The sequence below is a fragment of the Pempheris klunzingeri genome, chromosome 11 (assembly GCF_042242105.1).
Source record: "Pempheris klunzingeri isolate RE-2024b chromosome 11, fPemKlu1.hap1, whole genome shotgun sequence".
Lineage (NCBI taxonomy): Eukaryota > Metazoa > Chordata > Actinopteri > Acropomatiformes > Pempheridae > Pempheris > Pempheris klunzingeri.
In genome coordinates, this window is record NC_092022.1 from 6,640,680 (window position 1) to 6,659,196 (window position 18,517).

Below are 18,517 nucleotides of genomic sequence, written 5' to 3' on the forward strand. Positions count from 1 at the left end.
TCTCAGATCTACAATCGCAAGGAAACAGTCGCATAATTACAGCAAAGACGTATCAGTCAGTGTGTATGTCGAATGGAAAGTGTCCCCTTTTTTCTCCCCAAATGGTGACAAAGTTGATTTTAATCGATTTGATTTCGCTCTGTGTGCTCAGGAACAAGAAGAAACAAGAAAATGTTATCTTATAGAAGACCTTTACACATCACAGTAGCACAAACTAAGACTTAACAGTTGAGTTGAATCTGTTCTCTGACTTAGACTCAACAGTAATGATTTAACATTAAAAGCTTCCCATGAATGTAGTTTAATTGGCTTTTACTGAAGATCTCCGTCAACATAACTTTTTGTATTTAAAATTGCCAAGACTTTATGAGAGATGTATGCTTCAGTAAGTTTTCTCTTTGCCTTCTTCTCATTCCCTCACAGTTTCATCTTCATATGCTCATATTTCTAACTGTCTCAAAGGATTTAAATTAATTTTGAGTTATTTTTCAATAGAGTCACAATCCCCATAAGAGTCCAGTGAAACGACCTCTAACGAACAAAAACACAAGTTACAGTAAACACTCGGGACTGTCATTATACATCCCTGCACTCCTCCCCGTCCTCGTCTCCCTTCTCTCATCGTCTTTTCCTGGTTGAACCCCATTACCCCTGTTACCTAAGGCAGCCTCTGTGGAGGGGGCGTGGCCTGCTGACATCACACTCACTCCTCTGTCAGTTGGCTGGGGGAGGGGAGAGAGAGAGAGAGGGAGAGAGGGAGGGAGGAGGAGGAGGAGGAGGAGGAGGAAGACAGGAAAAGCAGCACACATGGGGGGGTTCCCTACACACGGCAGGCCGGGGCAGCTTTTAAGCGACTCATTGTTTTGTAATTGTCCCAATGGCCTTCTGTCCCCACTGGAGCGCCGGTAATGCTGCGCGACGACGCTGGGGCTTGGACACACTCGGTTTAGAGAGGGCACTGAGGAAGTGTGTTAGCAGTATGAAGGAGGAGCACATAACAGCTGCAGAAAGTTTGCAAGAGTGAAGGTGTAGAGGAGGCATGGATCTTTCACCAGAGTAGGAGACAAAAAAACACTTCCAACCACATGACATGGGTGAGTAACTGAACATTTTTTGACTAACTGGTTCACTGTATATCTGCTTTTCTGATGAGTTGGCACACAACCGTGTCTGTTTCTTCACATCTCTCTGTTAGTCCTCATGTCTCCTCTGCTGTATGTCACCTCGCCACTGTATGTATGGCACAGGGGAGGTTTCTACCATGCTGACCTACATGTGGTGCAGTGCCAAGTCTGTGGCCGGGCCAGCCGGGCAGAGCAGAGCTCAGAGGTTTCATAAGGCATGTTATGAAATAGATCCAGGAGTTGTCCTTGTTCCAAAAAAACCTATCCTTGTCCCGATTCAGAAGGACTTAAATGTCAGTTAATTTGGGTAAAACTACAGGTTTTATGCAAATTTCTGGTTTAAAAGTGGACAACTTGCCCACAGAACTAAGTTTCTGTCTCTAGAAGAAGCCTGAATTTAGTTCTCTATCTCTCTTCTCTCATAGAGAATCAGTCTCTGTAAATAAAAGTAGCTTCCAGTGTTGATGAGTAATTAGCCATCTAATCCAATGGGAAGTCTGTCCTCTAAATCCTCATAAGTTTTCCCTACAGGTCTGTAAGAACATGTAACACATTGGATTAACTGTAAAAATCAGACAAAAGTTTGTACACATCATACTCTTTTTATTAACAAGACATAAAACACATGTTTATGTGGGACTTTTACAAACAAGGATTTCAGAACATTAGAACTTTCAGATGTAGATTTACATATTTTTGAATGTAGTCCTGATGTAGCTGTGAATGTGGTTGAGATTGAGAGTTATTCCCAAATTGTACATATTGGTTGTATATGTACGGAGGCTGTTCAATTCAAATTCAAAGATTTGTTGTTTTTTTTGTGAAATTTCACACAAAGTAAGATTAATGGTTTAGTGAGGTTGAACTCGTAGCCGTAGTTTTCAGTGTCACAAAGGATACGCTCTTTTATGGTTACTTAGTCCTCATAGCTCACACGATCGTGTGATTTTGTGCTTAAGTTGACTCAAATGAGGTGACAAACATCACCTTATTAGTGGAACACCCAGAGAGCCTTGTGAAGAAAACCTGGGTTAACACAGACGGTTGATAACCTCCATCGTTTTATCTGTTATATCCGATTGGAGTCTTTAGTTTTGAACAGCCAGCTCACGCAAAGAAAGCTGGGCTGTGTCGAGGATGAATCACATATACTTTCAAATGTAGTTTTGTGCGTGTGTGCATGCATGCATGTGCTTTTTATATATGTCTATGTCCCTTGGCTTTTATCAAACAGTTTTCAGTCAAACATTGTTGAGATGTTTTGATCATTTTGGTGACCGATAAACACACATACAAGCAGTATGAGTGTGTGGGCGGCTGCTTCCGTGCATGCTCTGTAGTCCTGAGCGTGTTATGGAGGACTTTTTTGGAAAGAGGAGGGGCAATGAGGGATGATCAGCCGTAGGAGTCCCCCCTCAGCGGGCCCCAGCTCCAGCATGAAGGGTTATGTAAGTTTTTCAGCTGCCAGCCCTCCTGCCTGCCCCTGCCTCGCATTCACATTGCAATTGACCATAGAGTGGTACACAGAGCGGTCGGCCAGTAGTCAGTGAGTCAGTCAGTCACTGAGGCAGTAGATTAAAGGCCAGCTGAGTGTAAAACAAGGTTAAGAGGAGAAATACACCTCACGTTTGCAACTTTTTAAAGTATTTTTTACCCCTGAAAGAGGAGGCGGTTTTTAGAGTTTGTCAGGGAGTTGGAGGGCAAGAGATAAGAGAGGAGAGGAGCACGGAAAGCAGAGAAGACCAGCTCTTCTCTTTACTCGATAACCATGCTGCTGCTGGACGAATCCGAGTCATTCACAGGTAGGTGACATCATCACCCCGACCCTTGAGGCAGGGTGGGCGAAGGGATGAATCCCTGACCTCGTGGAAAGGGGTAGAACTCTAGCAGGAAATGGAGAGATGGGGGAAAAATTAAGAAGTAGCTAGGAGAGGAAATACAGGGGGGTTTGAGCAGGTCTTAGATGGAGCGATGCTTTGAAAACAGGAGGCAATGCTGCACAGGTTATGATTACTGCTCCTGGGCTGCAGCATAAATGAAATAACGGAGATAAAAAGGGTAAAAAGAGGGCTTGCTAAAGCATAAATAGCAGAAACCATCTCTGAAGAGTCTGGGATGTGCAGCAGCAGTTGATTGACGCTTGTGAAGTTACTTAACATTGTTGTGTAACACCAGATCCATACCCAATTATACATGCACAGTCTGTCTGTCTTCTCTCCTCACTGTTTTGTCTCTCTGCACTTCTATCCCTTCATATTTTCCCTCCTTCCAGTGTCACTCGTCCATTCCCCCTCCCTCTGTCCGATTCATCCTATTTTTTCCCCTTTTCGGTCAATCCTGCCTCCATCTTTCAGCCGGTCTCTCCCACGCGTGCCCGGCTGCCTCTCTCTTGTGTTGTTGACTCCCATTGGCTGTTTCTACGGTTACCTAAACCAATGCCAGTGTGTGATTGGTGGATCCGGCTAGGATTGGGCCATGCTGGAAGTGTGAGCATGTAGTGGCAGGAAAGCATATGGTTCATCAGACCAGTGGGTTAGGGGGGTAAACGCGTGATGTGACAGGCAGGGGCAGAGCGCCGCCGCAGTTTGATTCAAATGGTTTTTTGTTTGCTTTTTTTTGTTTGTTTTTTTAACCTCATCTTTTAATTAAATAGACCATATTAAATGTCTTTGTACAGAAAGTTAATTTCCTGAGATCACTCTTTAGATGTCTTCAAAATGAAGACCATGCAGCCAATAAACAAAGAATTTTGACTTACTTTTAAAGAGTCCCATATGTTCTACGCATCTTTTTGTGCGTCACTGCAGGTTTCATCTACTGAGCTTTCCTCATTGCCAAGGACAGTCTGTCAGTGGCAGGACAGAGATATATTTTGTAATGTCTCTGTACATAAGTGTTAAGATTAAACAGATTCTGATGTTTCAGACCACTGCGTCTGCCTCTCACTGTGTTTCCATGCATTTAGAAAAGCATTCACAGGGATCTTTTATAGACAAACAAACGTCTACATGCTCATAATTCTTTGGATTGCCCTGGGTGTTTAGCTCGCTGTGTGAAGACACTAGATGCCTTGTCACTGATGCAAACTTGGCATGTGGAATTGTGATAAAGGCTAAAAGAACACACTGTTCTCCCTCAAATCCATGTCCGTGTGCGTGTGTGTGTTTTTTTGCACATCTTCCTGTGAGTATTGTCTGTTCGTCAGTGACAAACTGCTTATTGTGAAAAGAATTAAAGTGAGTCATTTATGGGCAGCAGGAAAGAGCTCGTACGGATTCTTTTTTTCCTCCCTGTGCTGTACTGCACGCTCTGTTCGGTTGTAACTGGCCTCAGCACACCGGACAGGAACAGCCTGTCCAGTACAGACCAGCGCCAGGGTCAAAGCCAAATGCTAGGAGCACGTGTAGGGTGGGCGAAATGATCTCAATCAATATCATGGTATTTTGGTGGTGATGATGGTATCATATCATATAGTTTTTGGAGGAGTTGTCTGTCCCGTTTCTCTTTTTTATGTAACTGAAGTTGATACTTTGATAATAAAATATGTAAATAGTATGTATCCTTATCAAACAGAGACATGGGAGAGCACGTCAGAAAACCCTTAATCTATAAACAAATGAGTCAAATGAAATTGAGATGATCAGCTGAGGAGAAACTGAACAATGAACCCCTTACCTCCCTTCGGAGGAGAGAGGACAGTTGGGTAGCTGGAGACGCACAGAGGACGAGCAGGGCGAGGCTGTGTTACACTTACGTTTAATGTTTCGAATGGCAGACCAGGCCTGGTGGCACTCAGCAGACCCTCCAATCCATCAGACCCTCTGTGCAGGCTGAGGGGCACGAAGCTCAGGTGGAAGACAGAGGCGCCCGGTTGGGACGATGCCTGGAGTCGGTTTAAGAGAAGCAAGTAGGAAGAGAGAGAGAGGCCCTGATGAGGCAGCAGTAAGATGTACACTGTAACGACAAGTATTCAGACCAAAAGTGAACTTTTGTACAATTATTCATCTATCACAGTCATGTGTAACGTGACTAATGCAAAATCCATGTCGTGGCACAACATCACACAGGTGATGACCATACCGCCTGTGCACCGCTCACCCACACATGTAGTCTGGCTGCTTTCATAACACCACAGCACAGAGGACGTAGGCTTGGCCCGGTCGGCCACATGGCTCTCACTTCCTTAATGTCGTCTTTGTTAAGCGTCAAGGTTTTTTGATCTCTCCACTTCCCCCTGTCAGATCATAAGGCCAGTTTCTTTGTTCTCCTTCAATGTAAATTTCCTCCATTTAAGTTCTCTTTGGGGGTTTTTCAACTCGCAGCTGCACTAATCCATTCACCTTGTTCCCCCCTCCCTTGTCTGCTTCTCCTTTTTGTCACTCTGCCTGCCTTTCAGTCTCATAGATAATAGGTTTATCACACAGAAGTGCAGATTTCATCCCTGACTCTGTTGTCTCTGCCACGCTGGTCTCGAATAAACTCCTGTCAGAGGGAGCCTATCAAGCTCTCTTTCTCTCTCGTTAAATGGCTGCAGTGCAGTATTGTGTTACATTACAGCAGTCTTATGATCACAGAGTGAACATCTTGAGGGCAGCGTCTGTCCTCCACTGGAACCAGTCACATAATTTCACATCCCTACCTGATAACAGCCAGTACCTTTCGTTCTCTCTTCCTGTTCAACAAAAACACACAAAAAGCTGTGTGTTTGTTCTGGTTTGAACAGTCTTGATCTGCATTGTCACTAAAAGACAGCAAGTACAGGTGAAAAACTAACAACTAACTGCATACTGGTGATGGGCCGACAGACCCACATGGTAAAATGCCTGTTTTCAGTATGATGTAATATTTATATTTAGTGGAGGTTGACCAGCACAGTAATAATGTGTGACAGCATCCAGACGTCTACGTGTGCGTGTCTCCTCTCCTCCTCCTCCTCCTCTTCCTCCCTCCTCTTCCTCCTCCCCCTCAGCAGCAGTGACACACTGGCCTACAAACGTTCCACCTCGCTTCACCCCTCTGCTGTTCTCTCTCTATCATCACAGTCATTGTATCTCTGCAATCTCTTTCTTTCTGTCTCTTCAGTCTTTGTCGTGTTTCTCACCCACTTTTCGTTGCTCTGACACACACACACACACACACACAGAGCCTGTGGGAGGGTTTCATAACTCACCTGCTTCGCTCTAATAAAGCAGCCTTAATAACTCATTCAGGGCAGACTGTTATATAAGAGAGGTGTGTGTGTGTGTGTGTGTCTGCTGCCATGTTCAGAGCTGCACTAGTCTTTTAATTTATATATATATTTTTGTATTTCTCAAGGCAAGTTGTGTAACCCACTTAAGTCTTTGTCTGTCTCGGGAGCCACAACTATTTTTCCACGTGTTTTTTCTTTGGTTTTGGCTTTTTTTTATCTGATGTGTTGTAATATTTGTTTTCTCAGTCCACCTCCGCAGATGACCCTGTGATGAGTTCAAATTTAAAAAGTAGCAGGAGTGTAATTAGCAGTCTGTTTTCTTTTTCTTTTTGTGCATCTCTTCAATTTCTCCAAGTTGTAATCCTCAGGTTTGTCATTGTGAACTCTGCCAAGGCCATGTTTTTTTTTTTAGTCTCGTATGTAAAGGGCTGTGCTTTTTGATTATGATCTCAACTAAAAGCTTCTAAAATATCGGTTTTATATCAGCAACGAGATACAATTTGGCCTACTTAGTTCTCACTGCTCTGTCCTGTTTGTTTGTCTGTTAGCTGGCTGGATATCTCCGATATCTTTATACAGATTTCATGAAATTAGGTGGAAAGTACGGCCACAAATTCATTAGATTTTGGTGTGAATCCAGAATTTAAAAAAACGATTTCTATGAGGACACCTTTCGAGCATTTTTCTGTTATCTCATGAACTGCCCTACTTACTGATTAATGCTGATGCTACTGATTCCAAGCACTGCTGAAATGGTTACTGAATCAATGGCTAAGTTGATTATCAGGATACCGAGAACAATCTTGGTCATTGATTAATCTAAAATGTTAGAATATGCTGCTTTTCTCTGTTAAATGACATTGTCTATTGAATTTCAGTTTAAAGTGACAAAAAGTGACATTCATTAAGAAGTTCTATTGCTATCGGCTGCTTAGACTAATGCTTATTCAAATATTAGATATTAGAAGTATCATGGCTTCTCAGCTGAGTTATAGATCTTTTATCTGCCGCTTTGTGTTCTTTTTCATCTCATGATCAGCCCGACGATCCTGTCCAACTCGTCCTCCTCAAATCATCTCAAATTGGAAGTCGTTAAAGTAAGAGAACAGTGTGAACTCTGTTAAACAGCACTCACACACTGCTGCACACCCATGCTCGTACGCTATCGTGGCACATACAGTATGCCATGATGTCTGAGCACGAGTGTCTAGAAGATGTTCTTTAAATGTCACCGTGGTCGTTCGGGTCTGCCAGCTTCTGCGAGCGCGTTCTGTGTGTGTTACAGTACATCTTTGTGTGTGTGTGTGTGTGTGTGTGTGTGTGTGTGTGTGCGCGTACAGGACATGAGGTTCTTGTGAACATGCTGGTTGTGTAACAGCCAGAGGCAGCGGTTACATAAGCGTCCCCCCTCCTCCGACCAGCCTCAGCGTCGGTGGCCTGTCTGTCTATTAGAGAGCAACTTTCTGTCTGAGTAAGACTGAGACTGTGTGTGTGTGTGTGTGTGTGTGTGTGTGTGTGGACACACACACCAGACCAGACCAGTCGACTGGGGGATGGCATGTACAATATGGGACAAAAGTGTCCCCAAGTGGTAAAAGGCTGAGTTTGGGGTCAGTGGTTAAGAGCTTAGGTTTTGGCAGGAACTGGTTATGGTTAATGTAAATCTCCAGGAAATGTATGTAAATACCCGAAAAGTGACTGAAGTAAATTGGATTCTTAAGCAGGTCATCTTGTTGTGTGGAGGCGCCTCTAGGCGGAAATAAAAGAGAGAAGTTTTGCGTGTTGCATCTTGACCGTGAGCGTTAACACAACCCACTGACCTTGTTAACACCTTCCTGTTCATCCGTGACCCATCTACATTTTTGTCATGTTGACATTTTGACCCCCATCTGACATTTGAACTCAAACACCTTGTTAGATTGGATCCAGCTGTTTACTGTCAGATAAAATCAGGCTACCTGTTTCGTGTTTTTCCATAATTTCTCAGTTTCCAGGGAAATGTTGCCTTCTTGCCTTTATGCCCAACAAACTCAAGTTGTTTTCGCTTGTTTGCTTGTTTGTCTGTTATTCTGTTGGGTTTCTCAAGAAGGAGGAAGGAAGGAGGAAGTCCAGACTTGATTAGATTTTACTGGGATGTTTGCAGGGAGCTACAGAAATCAGTGAATCTTGAAGTTAAAGGGAACGATGTGTCTTCTTGTTACAGCAAGTTGGAAAATGTATTATCTTTTGCCGTGAGTGCCTTGTTGTTCTGGTAGGTTACATCTAATATGAATAAAGTGAAACTCTCACAACAGAAATGGGGTTTATTGGGATTTTTCTCACATTTGAAAAGGAGAGGGAGTGTGGCAGTATGATGCACCTTCATCTATAGAAGTTACATTATTTTAGAAGTCCACTAAAGTGTGACTCATTGCCTCCTATGTGGCTTTTCTCCTGTCTGTTTGTCTGTACTGTAATTAGCTGGATATCTTAAAATCATATCAATTTTCTCAACGAAATTTGGTGGAAAATGAGGTCATGGATGGGGAAACGAGAGAAAAGACTAATTTATTAGTCGTGCTGTGTTTTGTCTTAATGAAACAGAGAATTATCTTGTAATATTAATCTCATTAGAATTCAGATGCATATTCATATATTTCTATGCATTTTCTACTAAGAGGCAAAGTGCATTCCCAATAGATGACATTTTTCAGCCCATCTTTCCATTATTTTCAATTCCTTAAACGCAGCCTTTGCAGTATGGACGTATGATAATCCAAATGTAATTACACCTTGTAATGACGGCAGCACACCGAATGTCTCAAGGTCTTCCTGCCTGTGAGGCATTATTCTGTGTTTTATAACCGAACGTCAGTGGGAGGAGATTATGTAACAATGAGGACACGAGGGCCCAATGAGCACGCTCGAACATGTACCTGGACAAGAGGAATGGGTAAAAAGAGGTAAAGAGGTAGACGAGAGGGAGAGAAAAATGAGGAGAAAGGAGTAATATGACACGAGGAGAAGAGTGAGAAGACGGGCAGAAGTTAAAAGAGAAGAACAGAGAAGAGAGGTGTGAAGGAGAAATGAAGGTGGAGGAGGAGGGAGTTCATATTCGGAAATGTTGGTAGGTATGATGAGAGACAGATGAAGGAATAAAGGAAGTGATGGATAAGTAAGAGACGAGAAAATGAGAAACGGAGAGGAGAGGACAGGTCCGTCAAAAACTGCCACATTTGATTGACTGGTATAATTGGAGCAGAGTTACACAACTATGATTGGCAGACATACAGTATGCACCCGAATACGCTCATATACAATAGAGAGGCAATGGATTCCTAAAACTTGAGAAACAAATGAAGAAACAATTGCTTAAAGGTGCAATATGTATATATTGGCTATTGCATAGCAGTGGTTTATTATTTTTTACCAACTTTCACCCATAGCAAGCAAAACCTGTCATTTTGCCTCAGACGCAGCAAAAGCTGTCCTCGCTGGCATTTCATAAGTCAGCCCTTACACAATTCACGTCTAAGTTCTCCAGAACATGTTGAATAACTATGGAAAAAATTGATTTATTTACAATTCCTAGTAAAAAAGGGACAGAATTGATTCATTTTTCCTCAGAAACATCATGCTATAATTTTGGAGCTCAGTTGCAATAAATTTTGTGTCCCTCCTTTCCCAGTCTACTTCGTGGTATTCCTTGTGTGTGTGTGTGTGTGTGAGAGATGTGTAGGATTTTCTGCCACGTTATAGTAAATGTCTGCCGTCTTCTGTAATCTGCTTACGTAGACGGCAAACGGAGGACCGGAGGGCGAGACACAGACAGATTGTCTACCTCTGTCATTCCACTTATTTATTGATTTCCAGCGTGTGGGCCAGTGACTCACAGGGAAGAGGCGGCGAGGCAGGAGAGCGTAGACACTGAGAGATGGGCTAGTTTGTGAAGTAAGCCACCGTGCTCACACACAGACGCACAGCTGAAAACAGTGGATCCTTAGTCCAGTCCTTTGGCATGTCTCATCACCGCTGTGTGTTTGTCAGCCTGGGTAAATGGACCCTGCTATGTAGGTCAAGCAGTCACGCACAACCCAATCTGACAAGTCACTGATATAAATCTACGTCACAAGCAACCCCTGGTTTCCCAGATTCTAGCTCACTGATTGGCTAGCCCGATGAGCCCAACTCTGGCTCATTTGTGATTCAAGTATACCAACTGGCTGCTTGACATGTCACTCAAACAGTTGTCTATAAGCAGAACACCAGACCGATGAAATTTTGGTGCACCTCAGTTTTTTCCATATTGAATGTGTGATGTTAACACATCAGTCAAAATTGTATTTAAAGTTTGGACGAAAGTCTTAAATCACGCTGCAGTCGGACAAAAATTGCTTTATTCAGAGTTTTTTAAGAAACCAGATTGCAGATGGGAGGTCACAGCCTGCTCTGTCGCAGCCTGTAGTAATTATTAATGAAGCAGCGCAGGAAAATGTTTTTCTAATCTTTACTTGTGTTTTGAGCTCGAGGGCAGACGTTTACCCATCTGTTTCAGAGAAGTTTTTTTTCTCTGAAAAGCACGACTTGCTGAAAACCTTATTCAGTGCAGTCTGAAGCTGTTTTCATCACTGTTGGCTGGGTGAAAACTTTATATCACTAATTTGTCACTTTTTTCAAAGCCAAGAAAACAGCCTTTGCAGTGTTTATTTCATCCTGTGAGGGTGAATGGGTTTCACAAATAAAAGTAACAAGTTTGTCAGACCAAAGAGGAGTTGATGGGAAAACACACTTTTCATACATGTTACATTGGCGCCTTTTATATGCTTTATACACAGAGATCTGATTTCCTGTAATTGGCATTATGTAATCAGATTACACAAAATAGACCACTATAATCAAACCAGATTGCATTTGAAATGGTTTACAAATAGAATAAGCATTTAATTATGTCTTTAAAATATGCCAATTTTAAATATTGTAATAACCAGTGATATTAACTTGTGAAAAAGTGCAGAAGATATGAGGTTGTAGAATACACACAGTACACCTGTGGTTTGTGCCAGTTTGTGACCACCTGTAAATGCTGAATGTGTAAGTGCTTTTCATTTGAAGAGTTTGAAGAGAAAAAGAATATTTTTGGAACTCAAATTTATATGACTGTCCGCTCTCTTTCAGAATAAAGTGCAATTTCAGTATTTGATTTTGAAGTAATACGAAAGTATTCAGACAGAATCCCTTTTGTTGTAATCAAGTTGATTATGTTACCAATTACAAAAAGGTTAATTTGTATTCAGTAACTGTCGACATGAGTGATCTGACCCAACCCTGTGTGTCATTCTGGGGATGCAGTTTTTTACAGGGGGGTTCAATGTTTGATTCATCTTTCTCTTCCGGCAGTTTGTGTCTTTAATCCTTCGTATGGTCTCTTTCTTCTCTTTCCTTAGACACACTTGAGGGAGTGTCACTCACTTGAAGCACACAAATACATAAACACACACACACACACACACACACACGCGTGCTTAGTGCTGATGAACACAACACCGCAACCATGCAACAGCACTGTGAGTGAGCAGTTATATAAACACTTAACATATACGTAGATGTGGTTACATAACCTTGTGGTTGCAGAAGACATTTCTCCACTGCAACCCCCCTCTGAGACACACACACACACACACACACACACACACAAATACACACTAACCATGAGTTTGTTGCCGATGGCCTCACATTCTTTGGGGCCACATTTCTCTCAAGTACACGTTGTGTTGTTTTTTGTGAGGAGCAGCAAGTCTTCAACCCACAGGGAGTGTCCAACAGAACAAATTAATGGCTTAGAAAATTTGCTGTGGATGCTATTTACTCTGACACTCGCTGACTGCTGGTGATTCAGCATTTCATCAAGACACATTCTCACTTTCTCTGCCCAGTGTGTGTCTGTCGTGATGGATGCCGAGGCTTTAACTACATTCGCACCTCGTGCCACCCCATGCTGCCCACGTACCGTCACGATTGTTTTTGCTTTCGCTTTTCGCTTGCACCTTCTCCTCACCCCTCGCAGCCTATTATTTGAGCTTAGCTCGGTCACCTAGCAACAATCAGCTCTTCAACCCTAATTTTCACCTTAAGATAACACCTCCATTTGACTCGAGGAGTGTTTTTTTTTAATGAAGTGTACTCAGAAACTGAATTTAGACCAGAAATTAAACCGTGCTGTTCTGCAGCAGCTCATCCTGATCCGATCCGTGAGTTTTGAAGCTCTTACAAAGCAAAGTTTTGTTGAACCAACTAAGTTTCTGTCACAGAAAGTGACAGGAGTCTGATACTGTATTGTGGCTGCAGATTAGCAGCCAAATGTCTCGCAAAAGGCTTCATTTTAAGTCTGTGTGTTTGCAGAGAACACATGAAGTCACCATAGCTAACCTAACCTAACTATCTATCTCTGGACTATTCAACACTCGACAATTATGGTGAGCGGAAAGTGTCAAAACATCAACTAAAACTTCTCAAACCACTCCAGCAGTGTAATAAACTTCTTTTCTTCTTGTATGTGATTTTAACACTTTTCAAATTATCCTGTTTTTGTTTGTAGAAATCCCATTGATAAGTGGATCATGGTACCACTGGGATTTGCTTAAGTCTGAATTCCTTAAAACCAACACCTTGTGGATTTTACCCCGTTTGTACCTCCAACTTTGCCTTCCCGATAGATATGTAAATGCCACCAGCCTCACTCCTTCCTTGTAAGAGGTTGTGATGACTAGTAATATGCGTTTGTTTGTGTGTGTCTAAAAGTCAATGACTGGCCTTTTATCTGAGTGGCTATTTTGTTTGGAGGGTTGCCATTCTTGTGTCGCAGTCTCATTTCCACAGCACCCAAAATATGTGTGTGTGTATTTGTTGAGCACAATTCAAGAGAGACTTTCAGTTCCCCTGCTCCGCAGTTGGAGGTATGGAATGATTCATTGGTTATGTAATGCATTTTGTTTGTTGTATAACCTGTCCCCACTGTCTGGTCATGATGCCGTAAGACTCTCCCCAAGGTGTGTGTTTGCAAGTGTGCGTGTGCGTGTTTGTGTGGCACTTCACCTCGACAGCCTCCAAACGCGTCTATGAAAACGAAGTCACAGCTGCTCGGTTATGAATGTGACGTCTCCTCCAATTTTTCGTAATTGAGTTCAGTCCCGTGAGCACCTGGGACGACGACACTTAACCATAACAGAGGCAGGATGAGAGGTTAGATAGCCGACGGCACACATGTATCCTGGATGTTATGACACTTGTTTTTCTGCATGAACCCCTGCACGATTTCTCTTGAAATGTAGTTCTTTTAAAAGTTTTTTTTTTTTTTTTTTTTAATGCCATAGAACAATACAAGCTTGGCGTTCAGCCAAAGTGACAAATGTTACATAAGTGGCTGAGACTGACGCCAGAGTGTCCACGCTTTGATAGAAAAATCCAACCTCAAAAGAAAGGACACTGCTTTAGTTTCCAGCCTAATCAGCTTAGCGGTCACACACATAACAATTATTTTCATTATCAATTAATCCCTTTATTCCTTTCTTGATTAATTGGCTTGTCTTGTAATGCCAGAAAATACTGAAAAATGCTCCACTGCAATTCTCCCAGCTCAGGGTGGTGTCTTCATTTTCGTTTTTTTTTTGCTTAATTTCTTTTTCTATGGTCTGTGACTATGATGCTGCCACAGTTTGATAGATCGCTCCATGACAATTTACAGATATATCAGGTTCTTCAGTTGACCTTGCTTTACACAATAAACAGGGCAGTGAAGGAGGGAATTTTCACTTAATTAACTATTAATGTTTGTAATTAATCCTCGTACCACCATAGGCACATATATGATTACAGCTAACAACATATTGATACTGAGTCCTTATCTTTTTCTAAAATACATGAATTTCTTTGGTAAAACCATGAAAGTGGTTGTTATGTTGGACAGTGTGTCAGTAACTTCTGTCTGCTAATGGCCTGTTACACAGCATCCCACTCTCATTTCCCATTAATCTTCACTGGAAACTGAAATCCTGTACAGAATTATTACTTGATGTAACAGGAAACTGCTTTTTCTCGGTGCAATATTATCTTTACAATTTTTTCTCTCATTTCTTTCAGTTTGTTAATCTCTTATTCCATGATGCGTCCTTAGAAACGTAACTATTTTTCATATCTGCTCAGATTAAACCATCGGGCTAAAACAGAAGTCTGCAGATTTGTCTGCACCAAAAATGATGGAGACATTAGGTGATTCTTTTCCTTTTTCCTCTGCTGTAGGGAAAACAAACTATATTTGAAATACTTAAAACATCTTGGATATACTAAATCTGCTTGAAAGCAAGTGTTGCATGTGTGGACAAGGTGTGTTTAACAACCTATAAAATCACATTTCGTAACATATTTCATAGTCCAGTGTCAGTCAGTGTATATACCCCCTCCACCACCCCCCATGGTGAATAATTCCTGGACTTGTTGTCCTTTTGACCCAAGTAGGAAACAGATCGGTTTCCCAGAATCTACGTCTGTGTGTGTGTGTGTGTGTGTGTGTGTGTGTGTGTGTGTGTGTGTGTGTGTGTGTGTGTGTGTGTGTGTGTGTCCACCTCCATCTCACTCTGAAGTACATTTCTCTTTCTCTTTGAATGATGACCTCGCTTTCATCTCTCCCCTCTCTTCTCTCCCTTCCTTTCTGCCCCCTCAGTGTCTCTTTTAAGTGCTCATCGTGTGCGTGTGCGTGTGTGTGTGTGTGTGTGTGATGTTGAGGCTCTGTGCATTTCAGGAATCGTTATATAACTGTTCTGTAAGGTAGAGTTGGAGGGAGGCAGGGGTAAAACAGGGAGAGGATGGGGTGATTAAGTGAATGAGTAATTTTAAATCTGGGACATCTTCATGTTAAAAACTTCTTGTTGTGCTTCTCTACTCCCTAATTGATATAATAAGCATTAAACCTCTGTCCAGCCTCATGAAAGCTTTTTACCTTTACTGTTCCAGACAAACAATGTCTGGTAACTAGTTCCTGGAAAAAATATATCATGTGGTCATGTGCACAGAAAATTGTGTTTTATGTTTCCTGTTTTTTTTTTAATTGAAATAAATGGAAGGAGGACAGGGGTATTAGCATGAGCAATAAACTCTGAACCGAGGAAATACGTCACAGCACTGCACACACTTGACAAGAAATCATGGTCTATTTTTGTTTTCTTATCATTTGGAATTAATTTCATATTTAAACCCTTTAAATCAACAAACTTACCTTATTAGCCACAGAGAACCTTTGCTCTTAAGAAACATAGGCTACAGATAAAATTGAACCAGATATATATAGATTCTTATCTCAGCACAGATTGAAGAGGTCTAACCGATTCTTTAAGATCATTAACATAACAAAATATGAGGCTTTTGCAGCCTGGGTGGATTCTAAATGTTTTCTCGTACAGTTGTGATTTAAGTCGCTTTTAAGTCGTTTACTCCTTTATCTGCTTGGGCAGCAACTCATTTAATATCACAATGATTGCAATTACTTTGAAATCCTTCTAGATAAATAAACATAGCACACACACACACATGTGCCCATACACAAACACATATTTACTTAAGTCACTTTTGGGGTATTTACATAGACATGCATTCATTTCCTGCAGACTTATCTGAACCCAAACCACTAGCGGCCTAAAACATAACCTAACCCTAATCTTAACCACTGACCCAAAAATCAATGTTTTACCAACAGGGTACAGGGCTTTTGTGCCCAGTAGCACAAGCTGTGCCCAATTAGCTGGCCTTTAGTCTGGTGTGTGCGCGTGTGTCCCTGAAAGTGATTCAAGTCACACACACACACACACACACTAACAGCTGAGACAGGCTGGTGTCATTAGCAGCCACATCAAGAAGTTTGTTATCACATAGATAGACTGAAGGGGCGTTTTATGTAAGTTGTTTTTCAACTCGCTGTGAGCTCATCACCAGCCTCCATGCTCAATTATGTTAAGGGGTGTGTGTGTGTGTGTGTGTGTGTGTATTCTCATAATACAAGGGTTTGCCAGACGTCATGCTGTGAACATGTATGTCTTTTATGTATTGCTTTCGTTGTGCAAGTATGTTTGTATGTGTGTGTGTGTGTGCTGAAACTGAAAATCATGTGTGTTTTGGCAGCGAATCCTTGTTTGTCCAGTCATCCCAGGCTGATTCTTGGCCGGACTGGCCTACACATTTTTATGCATGCGTGCGCGTGCCTGTGTGTTGATTTACATTCTTATGTGAACACTTGTCCTCTGGAATGTGTGTGTGTGTGTGTGTTTGTGTGGTTTTTGCGTGTGTATGTGTGTCAGTGTTTGTGTCCTGTCTTGTGTTTCATAAGCCGTCCATATTTATGATCCAGCTCTTACATAAGCCTCAGATCTGGTTCAGTGTGTCTCTGCCAGAACAAATGAGAGAGGAGGAGGAGGAGGAGAGAAGACGAAGAAAGGTGAAAGTGAAATGCGGGCAGATTGAGGGTAGAAGACACAGAGAGAACTAAAAACGAAGACAAGTTCAGAAAAAGATAGAGGGATAGAAATAAAACAAACAGGACAGAGTTAAAGGTGCCATATGGTGCACTTTTCATGTTTTTGTATTGAAGTATGCTTTGGCTCAGGATGAGAGGAATGTTCTTTATGGCGTTTTCCAAATGTGATGTAGTTAAATGCTTATTTGAAGAAGTTTATAATCCTCACAGGCTCTGTCTGGCTCGACAATAGCAGCTCGAATGAGTCAAACCAGTTTGATGGAAGTTTCCATTTCAAAGACAGTAAACAGGCATGATTGGAAAGATGTCATCAGCCTGGAAAAACAAGTTGTAATAAACATAGGAAACACTGAGAAGATTTATGAATAAAATGAAATTTAGCCATCTGATTTAGTATTTGTCAAATCTGTGATCTAATATACACCGCTTGCCCATCCGGTAATAATTGCTCTGATAATTACTAGATACCGGATGGGAATGAAGTGTGTTTGTGCCTCAATATTGGACCAAAATATAATATGTAATTTTTTAATAGTGGTGGCCAGAGGTTGTTTCATTTGGTGTCTTAAGCCCTCTTTTTACAAAGGAGGTCAGTAGACCTTCATTAATAGAAGAATAAAAATCTAAATATTTGGTTGCACATTGCTACTGTTGGTCCAGCTGTTGAACTACACATGCTTTCATTGCCCCGTGTTGCCTTCATGGCCTCCCAACATGGACAGATGAACATTTAACACACCATAGCGGAAAAGTAATGCCTACAGCGCTGATGTAATAAATCTGTCTGTGTACTTAATGGGAGGATCTACGCATTTGACCTGGGATGGTTCAGGTCACATAATGATTTGTCTTCCTGTTTACTGACAGTTGTAATAAATTGACGTGATTTTCAGTGTTATCAGTGCTGAGAGCAGTTATAGGAGGTGAGCTGAGGTTGTTCTTATGACACAACCAGACACCCGCTGAGCCTTGGAGAGAGGGCTGGCCTAGATGTGGCAGTTGGGTATATTTTTAAGTTGTGAAGCTGTATCAGTATCAAGCTGTTTCATGCTATTTCCCCTGAGTCACCAACTATTATAAAACACTCTGTTATACAAGCCATTCAGCCTTTGTGACTCTGCTGACAGAATTTTTCCAAAATCAACTCTGACTCTGTCCTCCATGAGCAGACATGCTGCTCATTTGTAAAGCCTAGAGACTTTTCACTTGAGGAAGGGGAAGCAGAGGGAAATTAATTGCAAAATGGTGGATTTTCAGCGAAAAACCTCAACATACTTCACAGACATCAGTTGATAATACAACATACGTACACATACTGTACCTACATACAGTAGGATAATGAAAGGACTAGAGGGGGCATCTTTGAGAATTCAATTCAGAATTCATTCTTGAATCTAGGTTGTTTTGTTTTGTTTTTGAAATTTGACTGTTTTTCTCAGGGCAGCGTTGTGCTTTTCTCAACGCTTTTAGCAATATGTTTCAAATGTTTCCTCAAACTACACAAACCCACACAACCACCACACACGTTTTTCATTACAATCCGCTAGCTTCCACTGATGGTTGGGCTGTGCAATTGCGTAACGGTTATATCTTTTCAATTCTGTTTGAATAGCATATTAAGTGAACAGAACTCATGAAGTTTAATGGGACAAGTATGAGTCATGGGGGGTTGTAAAAAAGGAAAAAAATGACCTTTATTCTCTT

At 41.7% G+C, this 18,517-nt stretch overlaps 1 protein-coding gene across 2 annotated transcripts in view; it reads left to right on the forward strand.

Moving 5' to 3' along the window:
- Window positions 1–1,020: 1,020 nt before the first annotated feature.
- The window catches only part of LOC139209499 (helicase ARIP4-like), a 36,138-nt gene continuing 18,641 nt past the window's right edge, over window positions 1,021–18,517 (forward strand). Inside the window, exon 1 of one of the 2 annotated variants that reach the window (XM_070839232.1) lies at window positions 1,021–1,094. In XM_070839232.1, coding sequence (XP_070695333.1) covers window positions 1,091–1,094 — 4 coding nt within the window. In that variant the 5' untranslated portion in view covers window positions 1,021–1,090. Of the gene's footprint in view, window positions 1,095–2,642; window positions 2,927–18,517 lie in introns of those variants that run through there. The other variant, XM_070839231.1, reaches the window with a different exon arrangement.